Below are 20,324 nucleotides of genomic sequence, written 5' to 3' on the forward strand. Positions count from 1 at the left end.
TGTGTAATTCTTCCTGCCTCTATCAATCTAAAAATCCTCCTAAATTCCAAAACATTGCCCTCCCCAAAACACACTTTTTAAAAAGGCACATTTCTGTGATGTTCCAGGTCATTCTCTGTTTTTCCCAAAGTTAAAACAACATTTCCAGGAACTGACTTCATGATGATAAAGCAAACACTAACAAATTTCTTTTCTATACTGTACAAAAACCAAGTACAACCACCATGGGTTGGGATGTTAATTCCACTCCTGCTTGGGAAACAAATGCTAGGCCATAGGATCAAACATAAATTGCATTTCAATAGGATATTCAGAAGAGACACAGTAAGAGTCCTTCTAGGCATGTACAAACATTGTTCTGAATTTCAATTTATCCAGGTGACAGAACCACAGAATCATTTAGGCTGGAAGAAACCTCAGAGATCACAGAGCCCAAGCTGTGCCTGACCTTGTCACCCAGCCCAGAGCACTGAGTGCCATGTCCAGGCCTTCCTTGGACACCTCCAGGGATGGGGACTACCTGGGCAGCCCCTCCTAATTCCTGAGCACCCTTTCCATGAAGGAATTCCTCCTGATGTCCACCCTGAGCCTGCCCATGCCCAGCCTGAGGCCGTTCCCTCTGCTCCTGTCCCTGTTCCCCCCGGCTGTCCCCTCCTGTCAGGAGCTGTGCAGAGCCACAAGGGCCCCCCTGAGCCTCCTTTGCTCCAGGCTCAGCCCCTGCCCAGCTCCCTCAGCCTCTCCTGGGGCTCCAGCCCCTTCCCAGCTCCGTTCCCTGCCCTGGACACGCTCCAGCCCCTCGGTGTCTCTCTTGTGCTGAGGGCCCAGAGCTGTCCCCAGCACTGGAGCTGCCTCAGTAGTGCTGGCATAGCTCACAGATGAGTTTTCCCAACCCTGGTGGTATAATCTGAAATCTTAATTCAAGGCCAAAACTATCTCGGATACTGAAGCAATTTGTAAATGTGAACAACTACACAGACCGTATAAAGACTCTCAAAGATAAAATCAAGATAATCATGGTATTTTACAATTAAGCCAAGTTGTAACACTGTAATGAAGTAAAGACTAGATAAATGGACATGGAGGTGGACAGAAACCTGGCTAAACTAAAAGGGTCAGAGAGCTACAGTCAGCAGCACAAAGTCCAGCTGGAGCCCAGCCAGAAGTCGTGCACTCCATGTGGTGATTCCAGAGGAGGCCACGGAGCTGCTGCCAGGGCTGGAGCCCCTCTGCTCTGGAGCCAGCCTGGCACAGCTGGGGCTGTTCAGCTGCACCAGAGAAGCTCCAGGGACACCTCAGAGCCCCTGCCAGGGCCTCCAGGGGCTCCAGGAGAGCTGCACAGCCCCTGGGGACAAGGCAGGCAGGGACAGCACCCAGGCAATGGCTCCCACGGCCAGAGGGCAGGCACAGATTTTGGCACATTGGGAATTAGGAATGGCTGGCTGGGAGGGTGGGCAGGCCCTGGCCCAGGGTGCCCAGAGCAGCTGTGGCTGCCCCTGGATCCCTGGCAGTGCCCCAGGCCAGGCTGGATGGGGCTGGGAGCAGCCTGGGACAGTGGGAGGTGTCCCTGCCCATGGCAGGGGTGGAACAAGATGGCCTTTAAAGGTCACTTCCAACCACTCTGGGATTCCAAGACCAGTGTTTCCCAATATCTCCACTGATGCCCCAGCTGGTGGGGCAGGCTGCAGCCTTGGCAAGTTTGCAGGTGATACAGAACTGGGAGGAGAAGCTGAAGCATATGATGGTTGGGTTGCTAGAGGGACAAGGACAGGCTGGATAAACACTCCAAGAGAAATCTTGTGAAGTTATGAAGGGATGTACCAGACCCTGGGAGTTGAGAGTCAACCACATGCAAAGCAGCTTTGCAGCAAAGGCCCCCATGTTCCTGGGGAACACAGAATTGAAGGTGCACCAGCAACTGACCCTCATAGCAAAGAAAGCCCTGGGCACCTTGGGCTGCATGAGGCACAGCACCAGCAGCCCAAAGAAGAGATGCTCTGCTCAGCACTGAGAAGCCTCACCTGGAGCACTGAGCTCCCAGCAGCAGGGACATGCACACACCTCAGCAAGTCCAGCAAAGCACCACAAAGATGATGAGGGGACTGGAGTGTCTCACATGCAAAGAGAAGCTGAGAAGCCTCTGATTAGCCTGGGAAGAAAAAGCTCACAGGGCTCCTAAAACATACAAATATCTGATAGGTGACAAGGTGGTGTTAGATCATAGGTAGGACTTGATGACCTACAGGTCTTTTCCAATCTAGATGATTCTGTGATTCTGATGGGAAAGTCTAGAGATGATTAAGCCAGACACACTGATGCCCAGAGAAAGGACAAAAGGAAATGGGCCCAAATTGCAATACAGGAAATTGCATTTAACCGTAAGAGAAAAACCACAAGTTACACAGAGAGCTTGTGGAGTCACCATCTTTGAAGATAGTAAACATCAACTGGATGTAGCCTTGGGCATACAGCTCTTGGTGACCCTGCCCTTGGACATGAAAATCTCCAAAGATGCTTCCTAACCAGGCACTTTAACATTTCCCTGAAATCACAGAGCACAAACATTGAGCACAAGTCAATAAACAGCAAAATGCAAGGAAAACTGTCTGCTGGGAATGAATACCAAGTCAACGTAGAAACCTGTAAAGCCACAACTGCACTACAAAGCACTCTGGGAAATACAGAAAACATACTTCAGGGTAAAATCCTGCAGTAGCAAGAGGATGGCAGTTGATTAATTACAAGAATGCAGTATTGGAAAGATCGGATTTTATTTATTAGGTTGGAAGCTTTTTATAAACACCAATTTTAAATTTTTGCCGAGTGAATGTCACACTAAAAGCAAGGACTTGCATTTTTTTTCACTCTGGTGAAAAGGAAAATATCCATGTTGAATTCCCCTTAAAAGTCTTCTGCAAAACTGAGAAGCAATCAACTGGAAGTCAAAAACTCCATCTCACTACTGCTAGCAGGTCTGTTAGAGGTACATTACCATATCTTATCTATAGAACTAGATTTTCCTCATTTATAAAATATTCTGGTAACTACAGAATACAGGCAAAATGTAATACTCCACATCATGCACCTAGAAGTATTTAAAGTAACCAAGTGCACAAGGCAGGAACATTAAATGGGAACTTTAAAATTTTTCATTAGTTACATGTATTGAACCGGTTTTCAGCTAGGCTGACGCCCCAGAAAACTTTTCCAGCAGAAGAAAAGCCAAACACTAATCATTGTCCTGGAGGTTACACTGGGGCTGGAGGATTAGTCATCTTTGGAAACCAGTTGTGGTTGTTCTTATTTTCCTCTCCCGCTGCTTTTTCTGATCTGTGGCTGCTGCAGTGGGAGCCTTCTCATCAATGTTTTCTCATAAATTCAGCTTACAAACACGAAAGAACAAAACCACTTAAGAATAGCTCACAGCTCTCACCCCCTACATCCTGCTGCAGAATGAGGATCCAAAAACTCCTTACACAACTTAAATCAATCCTTTGGAGGATTGGAATAAAGAGCTGACTAAATCTTCCCCCCAAGCCTCTCTCTGCATTTCTTGGTCAAATAGGCTGTGGTGAGGAAGGGAGATACCAAAATGTGAGAAGACATAACAGTTGTTGTTTTCAGATGTTCTCAATAGAAGCCAGAAATTAAAAGAAGGAATTCTTACAGAGTTAATTACAGTGTTATTAATTCTGCAGATCAGGAATGGTTTGGATCACTGAGGTCAGTATGAACGGATCTGGATGCCCATTTCCAATTTTTCAGATGTTACACCTTCAATAAGCAGGTCAGCAGTGTTCCCTCTTTCTTTCCTCCCCATCCTGTTCCAGCCACATGTGGAGCCAGGCCAGGTCTGCAGGACCCAGCAGCCCAGGGCTCTGCCTCTGTTGTAATGTGCTTATGACCCCTCACTGGTGGCACCTGCCCCTCTGATGGAGAATCACTGATTTAAATTCAACAGTTGGGCAGCTGGGAGACTTCCTAAAACTACATCAGAAGGAGAACCATGAGGATGATGCCTCTAATCACTTATACTGTTAATCAAATATTTTTTAAAATATTTTTTTAAATCAAAATAAGCCAAACTTCCAGACTCATGCTGCAGTTAATTAGAAGAATTATCTACAGCTGCAGTTAATTAGAAGAATATAAACCCTCAGGTATTTTCACTAAGCAGGTCTCCCCTATGGCTCCTGTGCAGAACATCTCTGCAGCACGTATCACAACATCTGGTTTGAGACAATTTGGGCATACTGGAAAACACCCAGTGAAACTGGATTTCACTATATAAGGGTTATGTCCTGGACTCATCACTTTTAAATTAACATACCAGCCCCACATCAGCAGACCACTCAGATATCCTTCTTATGCACAACATCCCACTAATCAAATTACATTTCAAGTTAAAGTCTCCTATGAAGCTACGAGTATGTTGTGAGGTTCTCTCATTTTTAACTGCACTGCTGATTCTTGGGGTTATTGACTAAAATTAACTGCTGAACTAAAATTTTATGTATTTTATGAAGTGGGACACTTTGCATCCAACTTTAAAAGCATAAAACTTTAAATCTCTTGTCCTCTACATTAACAAGATTAATTTCTTGCTGCTTCTGCTCTTCAGAGTCCTTGATCAAAATTTAAAATTTCCCTGATCACCACTGTTCATATGCACAATTTGAATCCCTTAAGCTCATCCATCTCTGTCTCTAGGAGACACCTGCAAAGATGTTTGCTGCACCGCTCATCCTCTGAATCATTTGTTACTCAAGATTTGCAAAGTTCTTTGCATATTTTAGTACTGAGGGTACTGCCCAGCTCTGGGTAGGCACCCAGATCTCCCTCAGGAAACCCACAAAAGTGGTTTAAACATTTAGTTCTCAACTGATATCAAGATGTAGATACTCCTACTTAAAAGGGGGGAAAATGTATACATTCTGATGCTACAGGCATTCTGACTGGAACATCTTAATCAAAATTATCAATTGTGACAACTCTAGCTGCTGTCAATACTTTCTATAATTTGAGAAATTGGAAGACGTTTTGAATCAGTAACATATGTTTGTTATTTTCTAAGTGAATAATTTTCTATATTTAGGCATTAATTAAATATTTTACTAAGCTGCCTTCACTAGTCAAAGTTCATGCAAAATTTGGGACATCAGAACAGACATGAGTGCATCACCTAGATGCAGAAAGCCAAGAATACCTGCAGGGCATTCCCTGCTGCCAGTGGCACTGATTTCAGAAAGCTGCTGGAGGGGGGCATCCAGGGAAGTTAGCAAAGACAGAGGGGCTGGATCTCAGCAAGGTATTTTAGTCTAAGGATAAAACTGGCTGAGATGACATAAATTCTTTCTTCTTTCAGCTATAAGCTGTTTCAGTATATTCAGACTGACACACATTTTGTTAGCATTCCCCTGAACTCTTCAGACAAGCTATGGCATTTTTCTCCTTTTACTCCCAAAACAATAGCTTATTTACATACTTACCAAAGAATAAGACACCCTCCCAATGCTGATTAAATGCCAGACGTTACGTAGGAACGCAAAACCCCGCACTCTGAACATACTGCTACAATGGAAATGTGTGAAAGTAATTTTGTTCCAGTTTCATCTCATGGGAATGTGGGCTCATAAGCAACCAATTAAAAATAATTCTGATTGATCAAGATGTGTTTTAGCTTCACATGAGAATGCATCTAGAAAATGTCTGTGATAGATTTTTACCAGGGTGGGAGGAATAAAGATTATTACAAAGAAAGAACCTCACTCTTGCAATTTTTCTCCATTCAATTTCATTCTTTGTACATGAGAATGCAGAGTTTTGGCAACCTGTGCTGTTTTGTACTATTTGGGTCAAATTACCTGGAGAACCTGAGAAGATATAATTTTTAGTGGGAAGATTCCAAATGAAAATGCATCCTTTTAAAGCAATCTGTAAGGCAAACAAATGAACAAAACCCTGCATGGCAATCTGCCTGTCACTTCCATTTTTTTATGCCAAAAGAAGCCACTTTGATCCACTCATCTGCACAAGCCATAGGAATTCCCTCAGCTACTTCCTCCTTCAAGTCCAATAGCTTTGGCTGGACTTGGACATATCTTTCAGGAGAACATCCAATCTCATTTAAAAATTCCAATCTAGGGAAATCCAGAGCCCTTGTTATTTCAGTGACTCACATACCATGTAAAAAAAGACAGACCAGTCTCAGCTGGGTTTGCTTTCCAGCTACTGGACTGCCCTGTACTTTTGCAAAGGATAATAGAATATCCTGAGATGGAAGCCACCCACCAGCCCAGCCCCTGCCCTGCACAGATCCCCAGCAATCCCACCCTGGGCATCCCTGGCAGCGCTGTCCAAAGGCTCCTGGAGCTCTGGCAGCCTCGGGGCTGTGCCCATCCCTGGGGAGCCTGGGCAGTGCCAGCACCCTCTGGGGAAGAGCCTTTCCCTGAGATCCCACCCAAACCCCTCTGACAAATCTTATTAAAGAGCCCCCTTATTGAAGGATTTATTCCCCCTTAATCTTCCAAATAATTTAAGGAGCAAACTCATAAAAATGCCATAGAGTACTTCTGATTTCTTTCAAAGTCAACCTGTTCCTTTTATCTTTTAGCATGATCTATGTGCATGGAATTCCACCAGCTTCATGAAAATACACCTTGCTTTCATCAAGCATAGACAATCACATTTTTATATCAGCAATCTCTTCCTTCACTGATTGCTCCTTCTCTAAAAACTATTTTAGATACTTAATTTTAAATAGGGCAGGACTTAACAAATCAATGCAGAGGGTTTCCACTAGACATGCATTCACTTGATAAGCATCCGGTTAAACTGTATTTGAGACCTGCAAGCCAGGCAGTTCTTCACCCGATGAATATCCACACCATTGATTTTATATTGCACTGGCTTCTTGATCACTATGCTATGCAGTACAAAGATAAATAATCTGTAACAGAATTATTTATAAACAATTCTGCTCTGCCAAGTCACTCGATGTTGAGTGTAAAGTGATCCTTCCATAATAAACAACTCCAAGCCTCCAACAAAATTATGAGCAGCTGACTAAAAATCACAAAGCAATAAAATATTAAATTATATTAATTCAACAGACCTCTCTGACCTTTATTTTTTTTAATTCTATTTTTTCCCCCAAAGAAAAATTATCAAATTAGCTGGGTTTTGGGGAAATGAACCACACCAACGCAGCAGCCAAAAAAAAGCCTCATCTCCTGAGCTGTGCCCCCAGCTCAGAAACTGAGCCCCAGAAACCATCTTGCATGGAAGCTCAGAGAACAGAGTTTCCATAGAAATTTACAGGCCACTCTAGAGAAATATCAGCATATGGGTATTAACAAACCAGCCTGAATCCTTGAAGAAACATTAATGCAGTTTGATTGTCTTTTTTTCTTGTGTCTTTTTTTCACTTGTTCTTGCTTCTATTTACTTCTTAAGTGACTTAATTAAATTCTGTTCAGCTGTTCCATGGTCTGCCTAAGATTGAAGTTTAAAATACACCATAACCACTGAACTCAATGACTATTGGTTGACAATTACAGCAACTCACAGCATTGGACAAGCACTGAAAATAAAAAGTAAAACTGTGCATATTAAGCCCAGTAGGAAAAAGACCACCTTTGAGAGTTCAGGTTTAACACTGGTAATGGAGGCAGTTAGAATTTATCAGTGGCACAGCATTAAGACAAAAAAATTTGTTCATTGTCACAAAAATGTACCATTTCCAACTCTGACACTAAAAGCTGGAGATACTATGCCATGTTTCAATAACAAGAAAAATTTCCCAGTCCACCCACAATGATACTTTCTGACAATGTAATGACACTGCAGTCCCTGAATGGTACCAACCCAGTCCCCATCAGCCTCTCAGCTTGGCAGGATGCTGAGCAGAGACCACTGAATGGCGTTTGGGGGAACAGAAAGGAAAAAGAGGAGGAAAAGGATCATTGGTAAAATGTCAGCTTTGGAAGCAAAGTGCAGAATCTTATTTAAATATCCTGCAGAAAAATAATGTTTTTATTAAGTATTGTAAAAAAAACAAACCAAAAACCAAAAACCCACAAGCTTCTTTATTTCTGAAGAGTGCTTAAATCTACCATTTCTTTACATGTATTGGAGAAATAAATTTTTCTTTGGGGAAAAATATTTTAAACTATGCTATCTAACATTCCAAAAATAGTCTGCTTTAGTGATAAATGAAGTGAAGCTAGTTCTTGCCTGTGACAGATCCAGATTCTTCCATCCTCATTACTCTACTTTTTACTCTATGACAAATGTGGGGCCATTTATGAAAGCTCTGACAGGTTAAGCTCAAAGTGAAGTAAGGATCAATGTTTGTCCTATCCCTGGAAGTGTTCCAGGCAAGGTTGGACAGGGCTTGGAGCAACCTGGGACAGTGAGTGGTGTCCCTGGTCCCTGGAAGGAGTGGAATGGGATGAACTTTAGGGTCCCTTCCCACCCAAAGCATTTAATGACACTAAACAAGGCTGATGCATTGACTATTTTACTTGCACCAACTTAGGGTGAGCTTTTCACACTAACCGCCTAAAAACTCAATGGCAACAAATGCTCAGGATTATTGGAGAAAAAAAATTCACATCTGTCAAGCCTCATTTGAAAGAATATGAATTGCTGTACATCTCCACAGAGCAAATCCAATTAATCCAAGCAAAAGCCATTTAAGGTTCAATAATACACATGTTTGCCTCATGTTTTTCCCCACCTTCTTTTCACAGACTAAAGTCAAAGAAAATATGTCAGAGTTGCAAATGCTTAAGCTGTTTTTGAGGATGATACCTAGCCACCTTTCCTGCATTGTTGGGTCAGTAATCCATACCAGGACACAGGACTGGGATCCAGGCCCTGTGCCCCAGCACAGCTCACACTCCAAGGAAAAAGGAACTGGAAACTGGATAAAAAATTCAAGCGGGCTTTAAGCAGCACTTGAGCACCAGGTTGCAACAGCACAACCATTTCTAGTAAATTAGCAGCATTTCTCAAAGCTAAGCTCCAAGGCCGTGATCCCAATAAGGCAGCACATTCTTAAATTAATGTAATTGCATAATTCCATTGACTCTGATGGCATGGGAGAAGGATGGCTGCAAAGCTCATTCTCCATATCCTTCAGACAATGCCAAAACACTTCTGAAAGGGAGCATTATAATCTTATGAGATACATTTTGCTGTTTAAACAAACCTAGCATTAAGTAATAAAAGATAAGCAAAATGGGTAAACTTAATGTCAATTTGATATCATATTTCTTGGTCTTTTTTTACTTAGGAAAAAAACTCCTTAATTAAAATTAATCCATTACAAATTTTACCTCTGCAACTTTAAGACATATTTACCCAATTTACAAGGTTCAGCAAAACTGCATTTCCTGCTTTCACACACAGTGTCAAGCTTGCTATGAAACTAAAACTGTCCATAATTTGTTCAGCATCCCAGAACTAATCATTGCTTGTTAGCTGCCTCTTTGCCAGTACATGCACTAAGCCAGTCTTCCTTCAAAAGCAATTTTCCTGAGCTTGACTGCAACCCAGAGAGGTTTAAAACAAAACAGGAACACACACGAGCATTAAAACATCACACGATGAATATGAAATGCAAAAGGAAACAGTAATAGTGGCAAACATATCTCACATCACAAAGCAGTTGCTGCAATAAAAAATACATAGCACAGTCACAACAGAATTATTAGATATTAGGAATTTTGCATTACAAACCCAGGCTCAATATTTATGCTATGCTAATGCTGTGCATAATAAAATGGGTATTGTACCCACTATGTTTCTAGAATTTGCAATAGACCACAAGCAACATTGACACTAAATCCCAATGAAAGCAGCCTGGAAATCTGGTGCTGTGGGCTTGCTCCCTGTGGGACAGCAAAATAAATATGTGCTATTTTGCATTCCCTCTTCCCTGCTTTAACCAGTGCTGGCTGTCCAGTAAGCATGGGGTGTGGTGTGCTAGTGCCACATCATCACCAGGTTTTCACACACATCCATGGAATACTGAAAACCTGACAAACACAGAATGGTTGGGGTTGGAAGAGACCTGAAGGACCATCTGTTACCACACCCCTGCCATGGCAGGGACACCTCCCACTGTCCCAGGCTGCTCCCAGCCCCATCCAGCCTGGCCTGGGGCACTGCCAGGGATCCAGGGGCAGCCACAGCTGCTCTGGGCACCCTGGGCCAGGGCCTGCCCACCCTCCCAGCCAGCAATTCCTAATTCCCAATGTGCCAAAATCTGTGCCTGCCCTCTGGCAGTGGGAGCCATTGCCTGGGGGCTGTCCCTGCCTGCCTTGTCCCCAGGGGCTGTGCAGCTCTCCTGGAGCCCCTGGAGGCCCTGGCAGGGGCTCTGAGGTGTCCCTGGAGCTTCTCTGGTGCAGCTGAACAGCCCCAGCTGTGCCAGGCTGGCTCCAGAGCAGAGGGGCTCCAGCCCTGGCAGCGGCTCCGTGGCCTCCTCTGCACTGGCTGCAGCAGCTCCAGCTCCTTGTGCTGCTGGAGCCAGGGCTGGGGCAGCTCTGCAGGTGGGCTCTCACCTGAGCCCAGGGGCACAGGGGCAGGATCCCCCTGCTCTGCTGCCCACGCTGCTTTTGAACATTTTTAATGCAAACATTAATATATTTGCACATAAAATCTACCAAAATAGTAATGAAAACTGTAATTTTTTAGTAAGTACAAAGACAGGCAACACCATCTGTGGGTATCAGAGCATCGTTGGAGACCTTCTGCTCTGGACTAAAATTTATATTCTTTGCCAAGAATACTAGATGTGGGATGGTGATTTATGAATCACCATAATTAATTATCTTCTGCCTTTAGTAATTTGTAAATTCCATCTCTTCTCTAAACAGGCTGATCACACAATAAAATACTGTAGTACTTAATAGAGGATGGATGCATGGATTCAAACAAAAAGCTTTTCACATCTCACTTATTTGGTTGTATTCAATGCTACTTACAGACTTAGACGGGCAAATTTCCTGACTGTACTTCTCTAATCATCCAATAAAAAAAACAACAATGGAGAATTAGCCATAAAAAACAGCTACCTCTATATTTGTACAGCAGCAATTTATATTTCAAATCCTCTGTTCTCCTCCTATCTCAGAAAAAGATAATCTGCTATGAAAATCTGAGATTTTAAAATCTCCCAGATTGATGTACTCTAATATACCTCAACTGATGCATAAGCCCCATTTCAGAAAGTGATACCAGTAAAAAATATCCCCATCAGTTGTAGTAAGTGCAGAGTAACTAGATTAATGTTTTTCTCTAAAAACTTCACAAGCTCGTTACATGAAAACACATACAGTGTTATCAGTGCTTATTTTCATCCACAGTACACCTGAAAGATGCAATATCCACAGAGAAGCACTCAGTCTCCCAAGGGTGATTTTGTCAGCTCAATATGTAGTGCTGTTGCTGTACAGAATTACCAAAATTTCATGGAAGCAAGCTGGAAGAATTACACTATTTATTTTACATTTTCAGGCTATCATTTCTACATGTAAAACATTACATCTGAAAGAAGATTGTAGTGTAGACTGCACTTATTATTAGTATTCATTTTAAAATAAGCCTTTGAAATCTCAGGCTTTTAACTGCTTTAATACCATGTCCCTGTTCCAAATTAATCTGGAGAACACCCCTGGGACAGCTAGATTTTCATGTCCTGTTGAGATCTTCAGAGTAATTCTCCATCATTATGTACTACTATAATTTTTTTCTTTTGTACAAAAAGAGCTATTTCAGCTTGCATGCTGTATTTTCTTCCCTTGACAATCAAGCTGGTTTTACTTATGTTTACTGTGTGGTCCCTTGCTATTGTATGCTGGCTTAGCTGGGAAGCTGCATTTCCACCCTGGATGCCTTCCATGTTCTGATCAATTTTGTCACGCTATTTTTCCCTTGTTTTCCCAAAGCTTCTAGAGACTAGGTTAATACATTTAATTATCCACAGCATCAACAATGAAATAGTAAAACTTTAATTTTTACTTGGAATAAACAGCTAAGAGAAATACTTTGGGTATGGCAAGTAGGACTTACTTTTAAATTCACCCTTTTTACAGTTTATGTTAAGTATCTATAATTTCCTATCACAAAGAAGGATTTGGGGCTGATGGATTCTCATAATTCTTATTCTGTATAATTAAAAGGAATCAGACATAAAAAAAAGGAGACATCTTTAATTGTCCCAAGTAACAATCAATAGAAGAGGAAATGGACTCAACTTCTGTCATGGGAGGTTTAGGTCGGATATTGGGAAAAATTTCTTAACCCCAAGGGCTGCCAGGCACTGGCACAGCTGCCCAGGGCAGAGGTGGATTCCCTGTCTCTGGAGTGACTTAAAAGCTGAGTGGATGTGGCACTTGGGGACATGGGTCAGTGGTGGCCTTGGCAGTGCTGGCTAGTGCTTGGACTCAATCTTAGAGGGCTTTTCCAGCACAAACAATCGTGTGATTAACTTCCACGAAAACTTCCTGAACTTTAGGCAAAAGCTCTATCATGTCTACTCTTGAAAAGCAAATTATATAGATAACGTTACAAAAAAAACAATGGGTGTCAAGAAGTATTAAACACTTGCATGTAACCTCTGCACCAATTCCAAACAAACTGTGCAACTGCAATGGAAGTTTTGTGAATCACAGCTCAAGTTCTTATGTCAAGGCTTTGGAAATGGATTAAAATACTTTAACACAAAAAGCACTTAAAGCTTCCAAAGGCCAAAGAACTTGAATTCTAAATTTAAAAAGACAAACCAAACCATTAGTAGACTCCCATTTCTAACACGCTCTTTAGAATATACATCAAGGATGTCATAAAGACACAAACTATCCCCTTAGAAATCAAAATTATTCATCAGTTAACTGAAAGCATGCACAGATCAGTCACAGGGCATGCAGCATGCAGTAAATGGAGAGGAGAGGTTAATAACCTGGAAGCATAGGATCTGAGAATGTGAGAACAAGTTAAAGACAAGAGTTCCTCTCCATTGTCACTGAGGGTCGAGAAGCAATGCTGCAGCGTAGAGCAGTGGGAGTGAGGGAAATACAGTTTGTCCAAGACATACACATATCTCCGCAAGTGGCGGCAGGTATAACTGAAAGACAAGGGTAGAGGGAGACAAAACAGAAAAAAGAGGTGTTTTCCTTTAAGAAAGCTAAGTCATGGTTTAACATCCCTGGCCTTTGTGCCAAGAGTCAATGGAAGGTGCCAAGAAAGCAATGGAGCGGTTTGACATAAAACAGTTTCAAGAAACAGAGGGATCTGTTTGCCCCTGTGCCCACACGCTGGTTCTGTCACTGCTGCACGGGGAATTTGCCAAGTCTCACACATTAGACACAAGAATTTGGGCTTCTTTTGGGTGTGTGTGTGTCATTTCTCTCCCTTCTCCCCCTGTTTTTTGCTCCTGGCATCACCTTAAGAGAAGTTCTATCTCTCTGAATAAATGCAGGAGACTAGTCCCTGATTTACAAAGGTTACCTTTAAAAAAGACCTAAGAATGTTCACAAAATTTAACCACCTTTCATGAAAACTGACTGTTGACTTAAAGGGGAAAAAATCATACTGAATTATTGCTCTTGTAGTCTGGGATTTCAGTGGTAGAGCACTCCTGTATTTAATTCTAGTTGCTCAAATGCGATGCTTAATCATAACAGAGTTACTCAATTAAGACCTGGCCAGCTTTTCCATGAAGACCTAGAGTCACTTCTATGAAGTAACTACAGAGCAAGCAATAAAACATTTAAAATTGATATTAAGCAACCCTGAATGCACCTGAGTAAGAGATATACTGCCTATGCCTAGGCACAGAATATCCTCCCACTCATAATGGAAAGGAAAATAAATTCATTAGTGTTGTTCACCTGCAACAAACTGCATCACTGAAAAACTCTGAGGCACATAGAAAATATAACCTCAACTACCTTTTATTATAGGGTTTGTATAGAAAATACTTCACTGTATAATAGTGCACAGCCCAGAGTGTGCCAAGTATGATGATGTGATGTGATGATGTGTCTCAGTGATCTTACAGCTGAACTTGGTAATCCTGGAAATCTCTTCCAACCTTAATGATCCTGTGATTCTAAGTTGTCCAGAAAGTGCTTCAACTGGCCCTATATACTGAGAGACAAAAAGGTCAGCTCATGATGGTGCAACCAGGCTCTGCTGTCCTCATCTGCAGCCAGGGCACATGGCTCTCTCCAGGCCAGACACACCCATGGAGTGCTAAACTGGGAAAGTTTCCCATGGAGATTTATGAAACCAAGTCTCCTCTGCTAACTTTGGCAAGAACCAACAACACCTGAACTCTAGGCTCCATCCAAATCAAAAAACCCCATTGTTTCATGGCATCATAGGTGGAAAATTGGCCCAGGGGTTATACACCCAACTATCTGCATTTCACAGGCCAGTGTCTCTCTAAATCCCTATGTGACATGTGCCTGAAACACTCTTTCCTGAGACATTTGTGTACCTCAGAGGAAAAAAAAACGGGACAAAAAAGAGTGCCACCAACAGCTAATCAGTGCAATCAGTGGGACTCTTAGTCCAAGACTGCACCAAAACCAACCTCTCTCTCAACCTCCCTCTGCTTTGCTTGAAACAACACTCACTACTGGATTACACCAGCCCTATGTTTGCTCTGGAAGTTTAAGAACACAATTATCCCTCTTGGCACTTCATCTGCAGACATGATAATTGTCAGGAGATGAAGAAGCTCAAGGATGCCATTTCCTAAGCCTTCCTGCCTTTTCTGCTTTCCTGACCAGAGCACACTGTGAGCAAGGCAGGCTATTCTATTCACTCCATAGGCCAGGGATAGACAAGATAAAGGATTTACAGGGTCCCATACTAAAGAAAACCCTCAACCCACAAGCCTGCTCTTCCAGCTACCTGGAGAGGCCACATATTTTTTTCCAAAACCAAAATAAAGACCATAATTTAGAATGATGATGCTTTGAAGATCTAAATGGTTTTAAGTCCACTGTTACCATTTACTATATTTAACCAGGCCTCTTACTAGAAAACTACTTCCAGCTATTCAATCTTGTTAGATTGATCAAGAAATTGAACGGGTCTTCCATTGTAAAATCCTACGATGGTTTCAGTCGGAAGGGACCTTAAAGCTCTTCCACCTGCACATCCACCTTAAAGTCCCACCCCTGCCATGGGCAGGGACACCTCCCACTGTCCCAGGCTGCTCCAAGCCCCATCCAGCCTGGCCTGGGGCACTGCCAGGGATCCAGGGGCAGCCACAGCTGCTCTGGGCACCCTGGGCCAGGGCCTGCCCACCCTCCCAGCCAGCAATTCCTAATTCCCAATGTGCCAAAATCTGTGCCTGCCCTCTGGCCGTGGGAGCCATTGCCTGGGTGCTGTCCCTGCCTGCCTTGTCCCCAGGGGCTGTGCAGCTCTCCTGGAGCCCCTGCAGGCCCTGGCAGGGGCTCTGAGGTGTCCCTGGAGCTTCTCTGGTGCAGCTGAACAGCCCCAGCTGGGCCAGGCTGGCTCCACAGAGAAAGTGATAGCAACTATCTTTGACCCCTGCCAACATTCTCCATAGATGGGAAGAACAGGACTTGATACCATAATCACCATCACCATATACAGGCTTAACTGACCAACGGAGTGAGGTGACAGTATGTGTTGGAGGAAAAGAAGTTTTGCCAAAACATCACCCAGAGGTTCTGGAGACACACCCAGGCTGACAAAGTGTCAGCAGCACTGCCCTCCATAGGCATTCCTATTTTCAAAGCTGACTAGTCTACTGACAAGTTTGACATTAAACTCACATCAAGAGCAATGCAACCCCCATAACTCCGTGACTTTCACAGCTACTTTGACCAGCAGAGCTTACATCAAATTGAAGACTAAGCATTTCTGTTATTAAATCCTCTGAAGTAAATCAGACTAAAATCAAGGCTTAAGAGCAGAATTCCTTTAAGACTATGTACATTAAGAGACATTGACATCAATTTTCAGTGACTGCTTGTGAGTTTGAAATAAGCTTACTTGATCCACCAGAAATGAGGTATCCAGCTACATCTACTTCAATTGAAATTTTTATTTTCTGCATGTTTTATGGGGCAAATTTCTTTTACTTTATAGCAAAAGGTGATCGATCTTCAACTACAATACAGTATCTAAATATTTGAAAAACATTACTGCAAACAATAAAGACAATAATACTTGATTTCAGGTGTGCGTGTGTGTGTATGTGTGCTATTCAGGTATCCTGTTTACCTGGAAAACAGAACTGTAGCTTACACTGTACTAAAAATCCCACTTCAAAAGACTCTAATCTCCTCATACAGAAATCCATCTGATCAATATTTTGAATTCTGATACGACAACACGACAGTATTGATTTCTAAAAGCTTAAAGGTAGAATGCTTTGTTACAAAACTCTGTCAGGGAAATCTGGGTGGACTTGAGTTATCCCAATCAAAAAAAGGTAACTATTCATACATAACAGTAAACTATCACTCTATTTATGGTAATGAAAATAATAAAACTCCTCTCCTGCCTTCTCAGTACACAAAATACACAGTGACATTCAACATAAGTATAAATTATGAACAAAATTCCATATGCTCCAGCAAAACTTCAAGTTATTGAAGTTCTTTGTCTTTAATGGCCATGAAAGCCACAAAACCCAAAACTTTCAGATCTAAAGCAACAGAGGTCAGCATCAGTATTTTGGAGACTAAAGTGCCAGGATCCTTTCTGCCTGGTAGTTCCCCATCTCTCACACTGCATCAGTTGGGACTCACTGTGATTACAGAATATTACCTGGATGGAAACATAAACATGAAAACTCAACAATATCTTTAAGATAACAGAAGATGCTCAAAACTGACAGGCATGATGGCAAAGCACCAAATTCAGTCCTTATGAAGTCAGAAAGCAGCATTTAGAAGGCTCCAAGGATTTAATCTCATATAAGTTTCTTGTTTGTTTTTCATTTTCTCTACTACACATTGAGGATGGAGAATTGAAACACACAAAAATCGAACAAAACACCAAAACCACCATAAAAATGCTCCCTTGCTAATCATCAATAATGTGAATTTTGGAATAAAAACATACCTAAAGTAATTTGGTACTGTAAGAGACAGCACAGAGAACCAGACATCTGTGATGAAGCCTGTAAACTACCTGCTACCTGAGAATTTTTTCCTCTCATGTTTCTGGCATCCCTCAGTGATTCCTTCTCTGATCATGGCACTGTCTAATCTTGCCCAGCAGCTGGTATAGAGAGGGCAGGGAGGAAGCTGCAGTATTGGCTGACAAAAGGAAAAAAGAAAAGAGAAAAGAAAAAAAAAACCAAAAGGAAAAAACCTCAAATAAACCACATTAGTCAGCCATATCAACCTCCTAGAAAAAGAAAAAAAAAGTTAATTTGCTCAAAGGGATAACTGATCCTGATTTTAAGTCTCCCCAACTTCTGAGCTGTCCTTTCCTCTGCCACCCTGCAAGGGCAGCCTGTTCTCATCAAGAAGTGAATGCCTTCATCTGACTGCTGTGAGAATACTCTCACCCATTTACCCCAATCTTCTGTAATCCTGAAGCTCTGGTCCTCTGCCTGAGAGCTTTTTAAATTTGTCTGAACCAGAAGTAGTAAAAATGAAGGCTGAGACTCTCTACTGTACTCAATGGTCACTGCTTGAAACCCAGGCACATGTAGGGGAAACATGCAATTTCTACACATACACACAAAAATTAACCCAGCATATCTACATTTATTTGCAATTAAGTGCAGATTTGATGAATGCAAAGAAAAGTTTTATTTCGTTTTTCTTACGCCAGTCACTAAAGGTATTCTGATGACAGGAGTTAAGCAAGAGCATCAAAGACACACTTTAAAACATATGGGAGTTTGATGTGGAGAGCCAGAGGGAAGGTGGAGGTTGCCATGTGAATACAAGAGAATATTTTCAGTAGGAAGGGACCTACAGCTTTCTAGTCCAACTGCCTGACCAGCTCAAGGATGATCAAGTCAAACCATGCTAAAGCACTGGCACAGGGTGCCCAGAGCAGCCGTGGCTGCCCCTGGATCCCTGGCAGTGCCCAAGCCAGGTTGGACAGGGCTTGGAGCAGCCTGGGACAGTGGGAGGTGTCCCTGCACATGGCACGGGGTTGGAATGATACAAGACTAAAGGTATCCAAACCAATCTTCCAATCCAAACCATTTTGGGATTCCATGATGGACCATCTCTCTATTAAGGCTGTTCCAGGGTTCGACTAACCTCTCCGTAAAAAAATGCTTCCTAATGTCCAGTCTGAACCTCCTCTGGGCAATTTTGAACCATTCCCACCCATCCTATCACTAGATCCCAGGGAGAAAAGGTGACTCCCTTCTTCAGGAAGCTGCTGCAGGGAGCAATGAGGTTGTGCCTCAGCCTCCTTCTCTCCAAACCAGGCCAGCCCAGACTCTTCAGCTGCTCCTCACAGGACATTCCTTTCAGCCCTTTCGCCAGCTTTGCTGCCCTTCTCTGGAAGCATCCAAGGATCTCCACATCCTTCTCAGATGGTGTGTCCAGAACTGCATGCAGTGCCCAAAATGACACTGCAACAACGCTGAGCCAAGTGGGACAATCCCCTCCCCTGACCAACTGTTTTTGCCATGTGTGATGCACGCCAGGATGCGGTTTTCCCTCTGGGAATGCCATAGCACAAAGGATGTGACAGCTTCCTGCAGCTTTAGTTATCCCCCTGATCATGTGGAAGCCCTCCAAGCAACTTGTGTGAAACCAGCAGATAGTCAAAACCAACAAATAAGTAAGACTTTGCTGAAGATTCTTCCAAAGCTTCTCTGAAAATTTAAACATCTTAATTGGCCACTGAAATTATTTTGGTTTAGGTGATCATATCACTTCCAATATTTAACTCAAACTCCACATTAAGTCAAGAAGTGAACATAAGGCTACAGCCACAGACTAAATGCCTAGCAAAAATAAGAGTTTGAAAACAAGAACTGTGGAAATTCATTACACATTTACATTCATTTTTTCATCCAAAATGTAAGACTTGAACAAGACAACAGCACTAAGCAAAACATGCAAAGCCACTTATTTGTTTAAACTAGAAAGATGATATTTTCTCTAGTGAAAACAACTGTTATTTTAAAATAGGCAAAGGCAAAAATGTAAACAGCACCAGGCCAGCATCTTAATGACACAGAAAGGAAGCAAGCTGGACAGGGTATAGAAAAGTGGTATAAAACCAGTGTTCACTAACCCCTCTACAAACACAAGCTAGGCTGAAACAGCATATACAGGATTCAAAAGAAAAATTCCCAGTTTAAGTAATCGTCATTCATAATCTTCTTCTTGGCACATGCCAGATTTTATGAGAGCTATAAATCTTTAACGTTATTGAGAAAAAGAAAGGTCTTGAAGACATACATGCCATGTGTATTAGCTCAGAGAAACTAGATTAATCTAGCAGCAATAAAAAAAGCCAATTCTACTAAGCCTGATTAAATATTTAGGTCATATTGTTTCTGCAGCAGAATTTAAAAAATGCACAGCAAATAACATCTTTCCCTGAGCTTGAAGACTTAATCACTGTATTTTCAAAAGGCAGTTATGTTAGTATTTTCGAAAGGCAGTTATGTTACAACACGACTCTACAGGAAAGCCAATATGAAAGTCTTTAAAATAAAAAGAAATAAAAGTATAAGCTAATTAAACTAGCACATGTTAATCAACACACTGAACTACCTCTGTACACGTGGGCAGAACGTCACGACATGCATTACTGTTCATGTTTGATAATTTGAGTTCTAGGAAGTCCTATTAGTCACTACTCCTCTGTTCCCAAAGACAAACCCAAGCGAAATACATTCTGTACTCAAACACCAAATATATGGTAACAACAACTTATTAGATCATCCACTCCATGAGAACTGATTTCTATTCTGCCTGATATGTCACAAATTAATGTTATTTCATAAGGCACAAAGAGCTGAAAGGCAAATAATCTCTTTGCCTATATCAAAGCCAGGTTGGACAGGGCTGGGAGCAGTATGGTCTAGTGGAAGGTGCCTCTGCCCATGGCAGGAGGGTTGGAATGAGATTATTTTTACAATCCCTTCCTACCATGGGCCAGTCTAGGATTCTGTGATTCTTGCAACAGTAAAATACATCATGTACATCGTGCAAAAATAGAATTTTGGATTGAACTTTTCATTTGTGTTTAGTACACTGCCACTGATGACATGATGAACTATGGTACTGATGAACCACAGCAAAAATCTATTGTCTATTTGTATTTCAGTACCAAGAACATTTTGA

At 42.1% G+C, this 20,324-nt stretch overlaps 1 protein-coding gene across 2 annotated transcripts in view; it reads right to left on the minus strand.

Moving 5' to 3' along the window:
• The window catches only part of DYM (dymeclin), a 210,015-nt gene that overhangs the window by 80,123 nt on the left and 109,568 nt on the right, over window positions 1–20,324 (minus strand). Inside the window, exon 14 of one of the 2 annotated variants that reach the window (XM_059492246.1) lies at window positions 12,965–13,129. The exons of the other annotated variant lie outside the window; for it this stretch is intronic. Coding sequence (XP_059348229.1) covers window positions 12,965–13,129 — 165 coding nt within the window. The remainder of the gene's footprint in view (window positions 1–12,964; window positions 13,130–20,324) is intronic. 2 annotated transcript variants of the gene reach the window in all.

Source organism: Ammospiza nelsoni, chromosome Z (genome assembly GCF_027579445.1).
Source record: "Ammospiza nelsoni isolate bAmmNel1 chromosome Z, bAmmNel1.pri, whole genome shotgun sequence".
NCBI lineage: Eukaryota > Metazoa > Chordata > Aves > Passeriformes > Passerellidae > Ammospiza > Ammospiza nelsoni.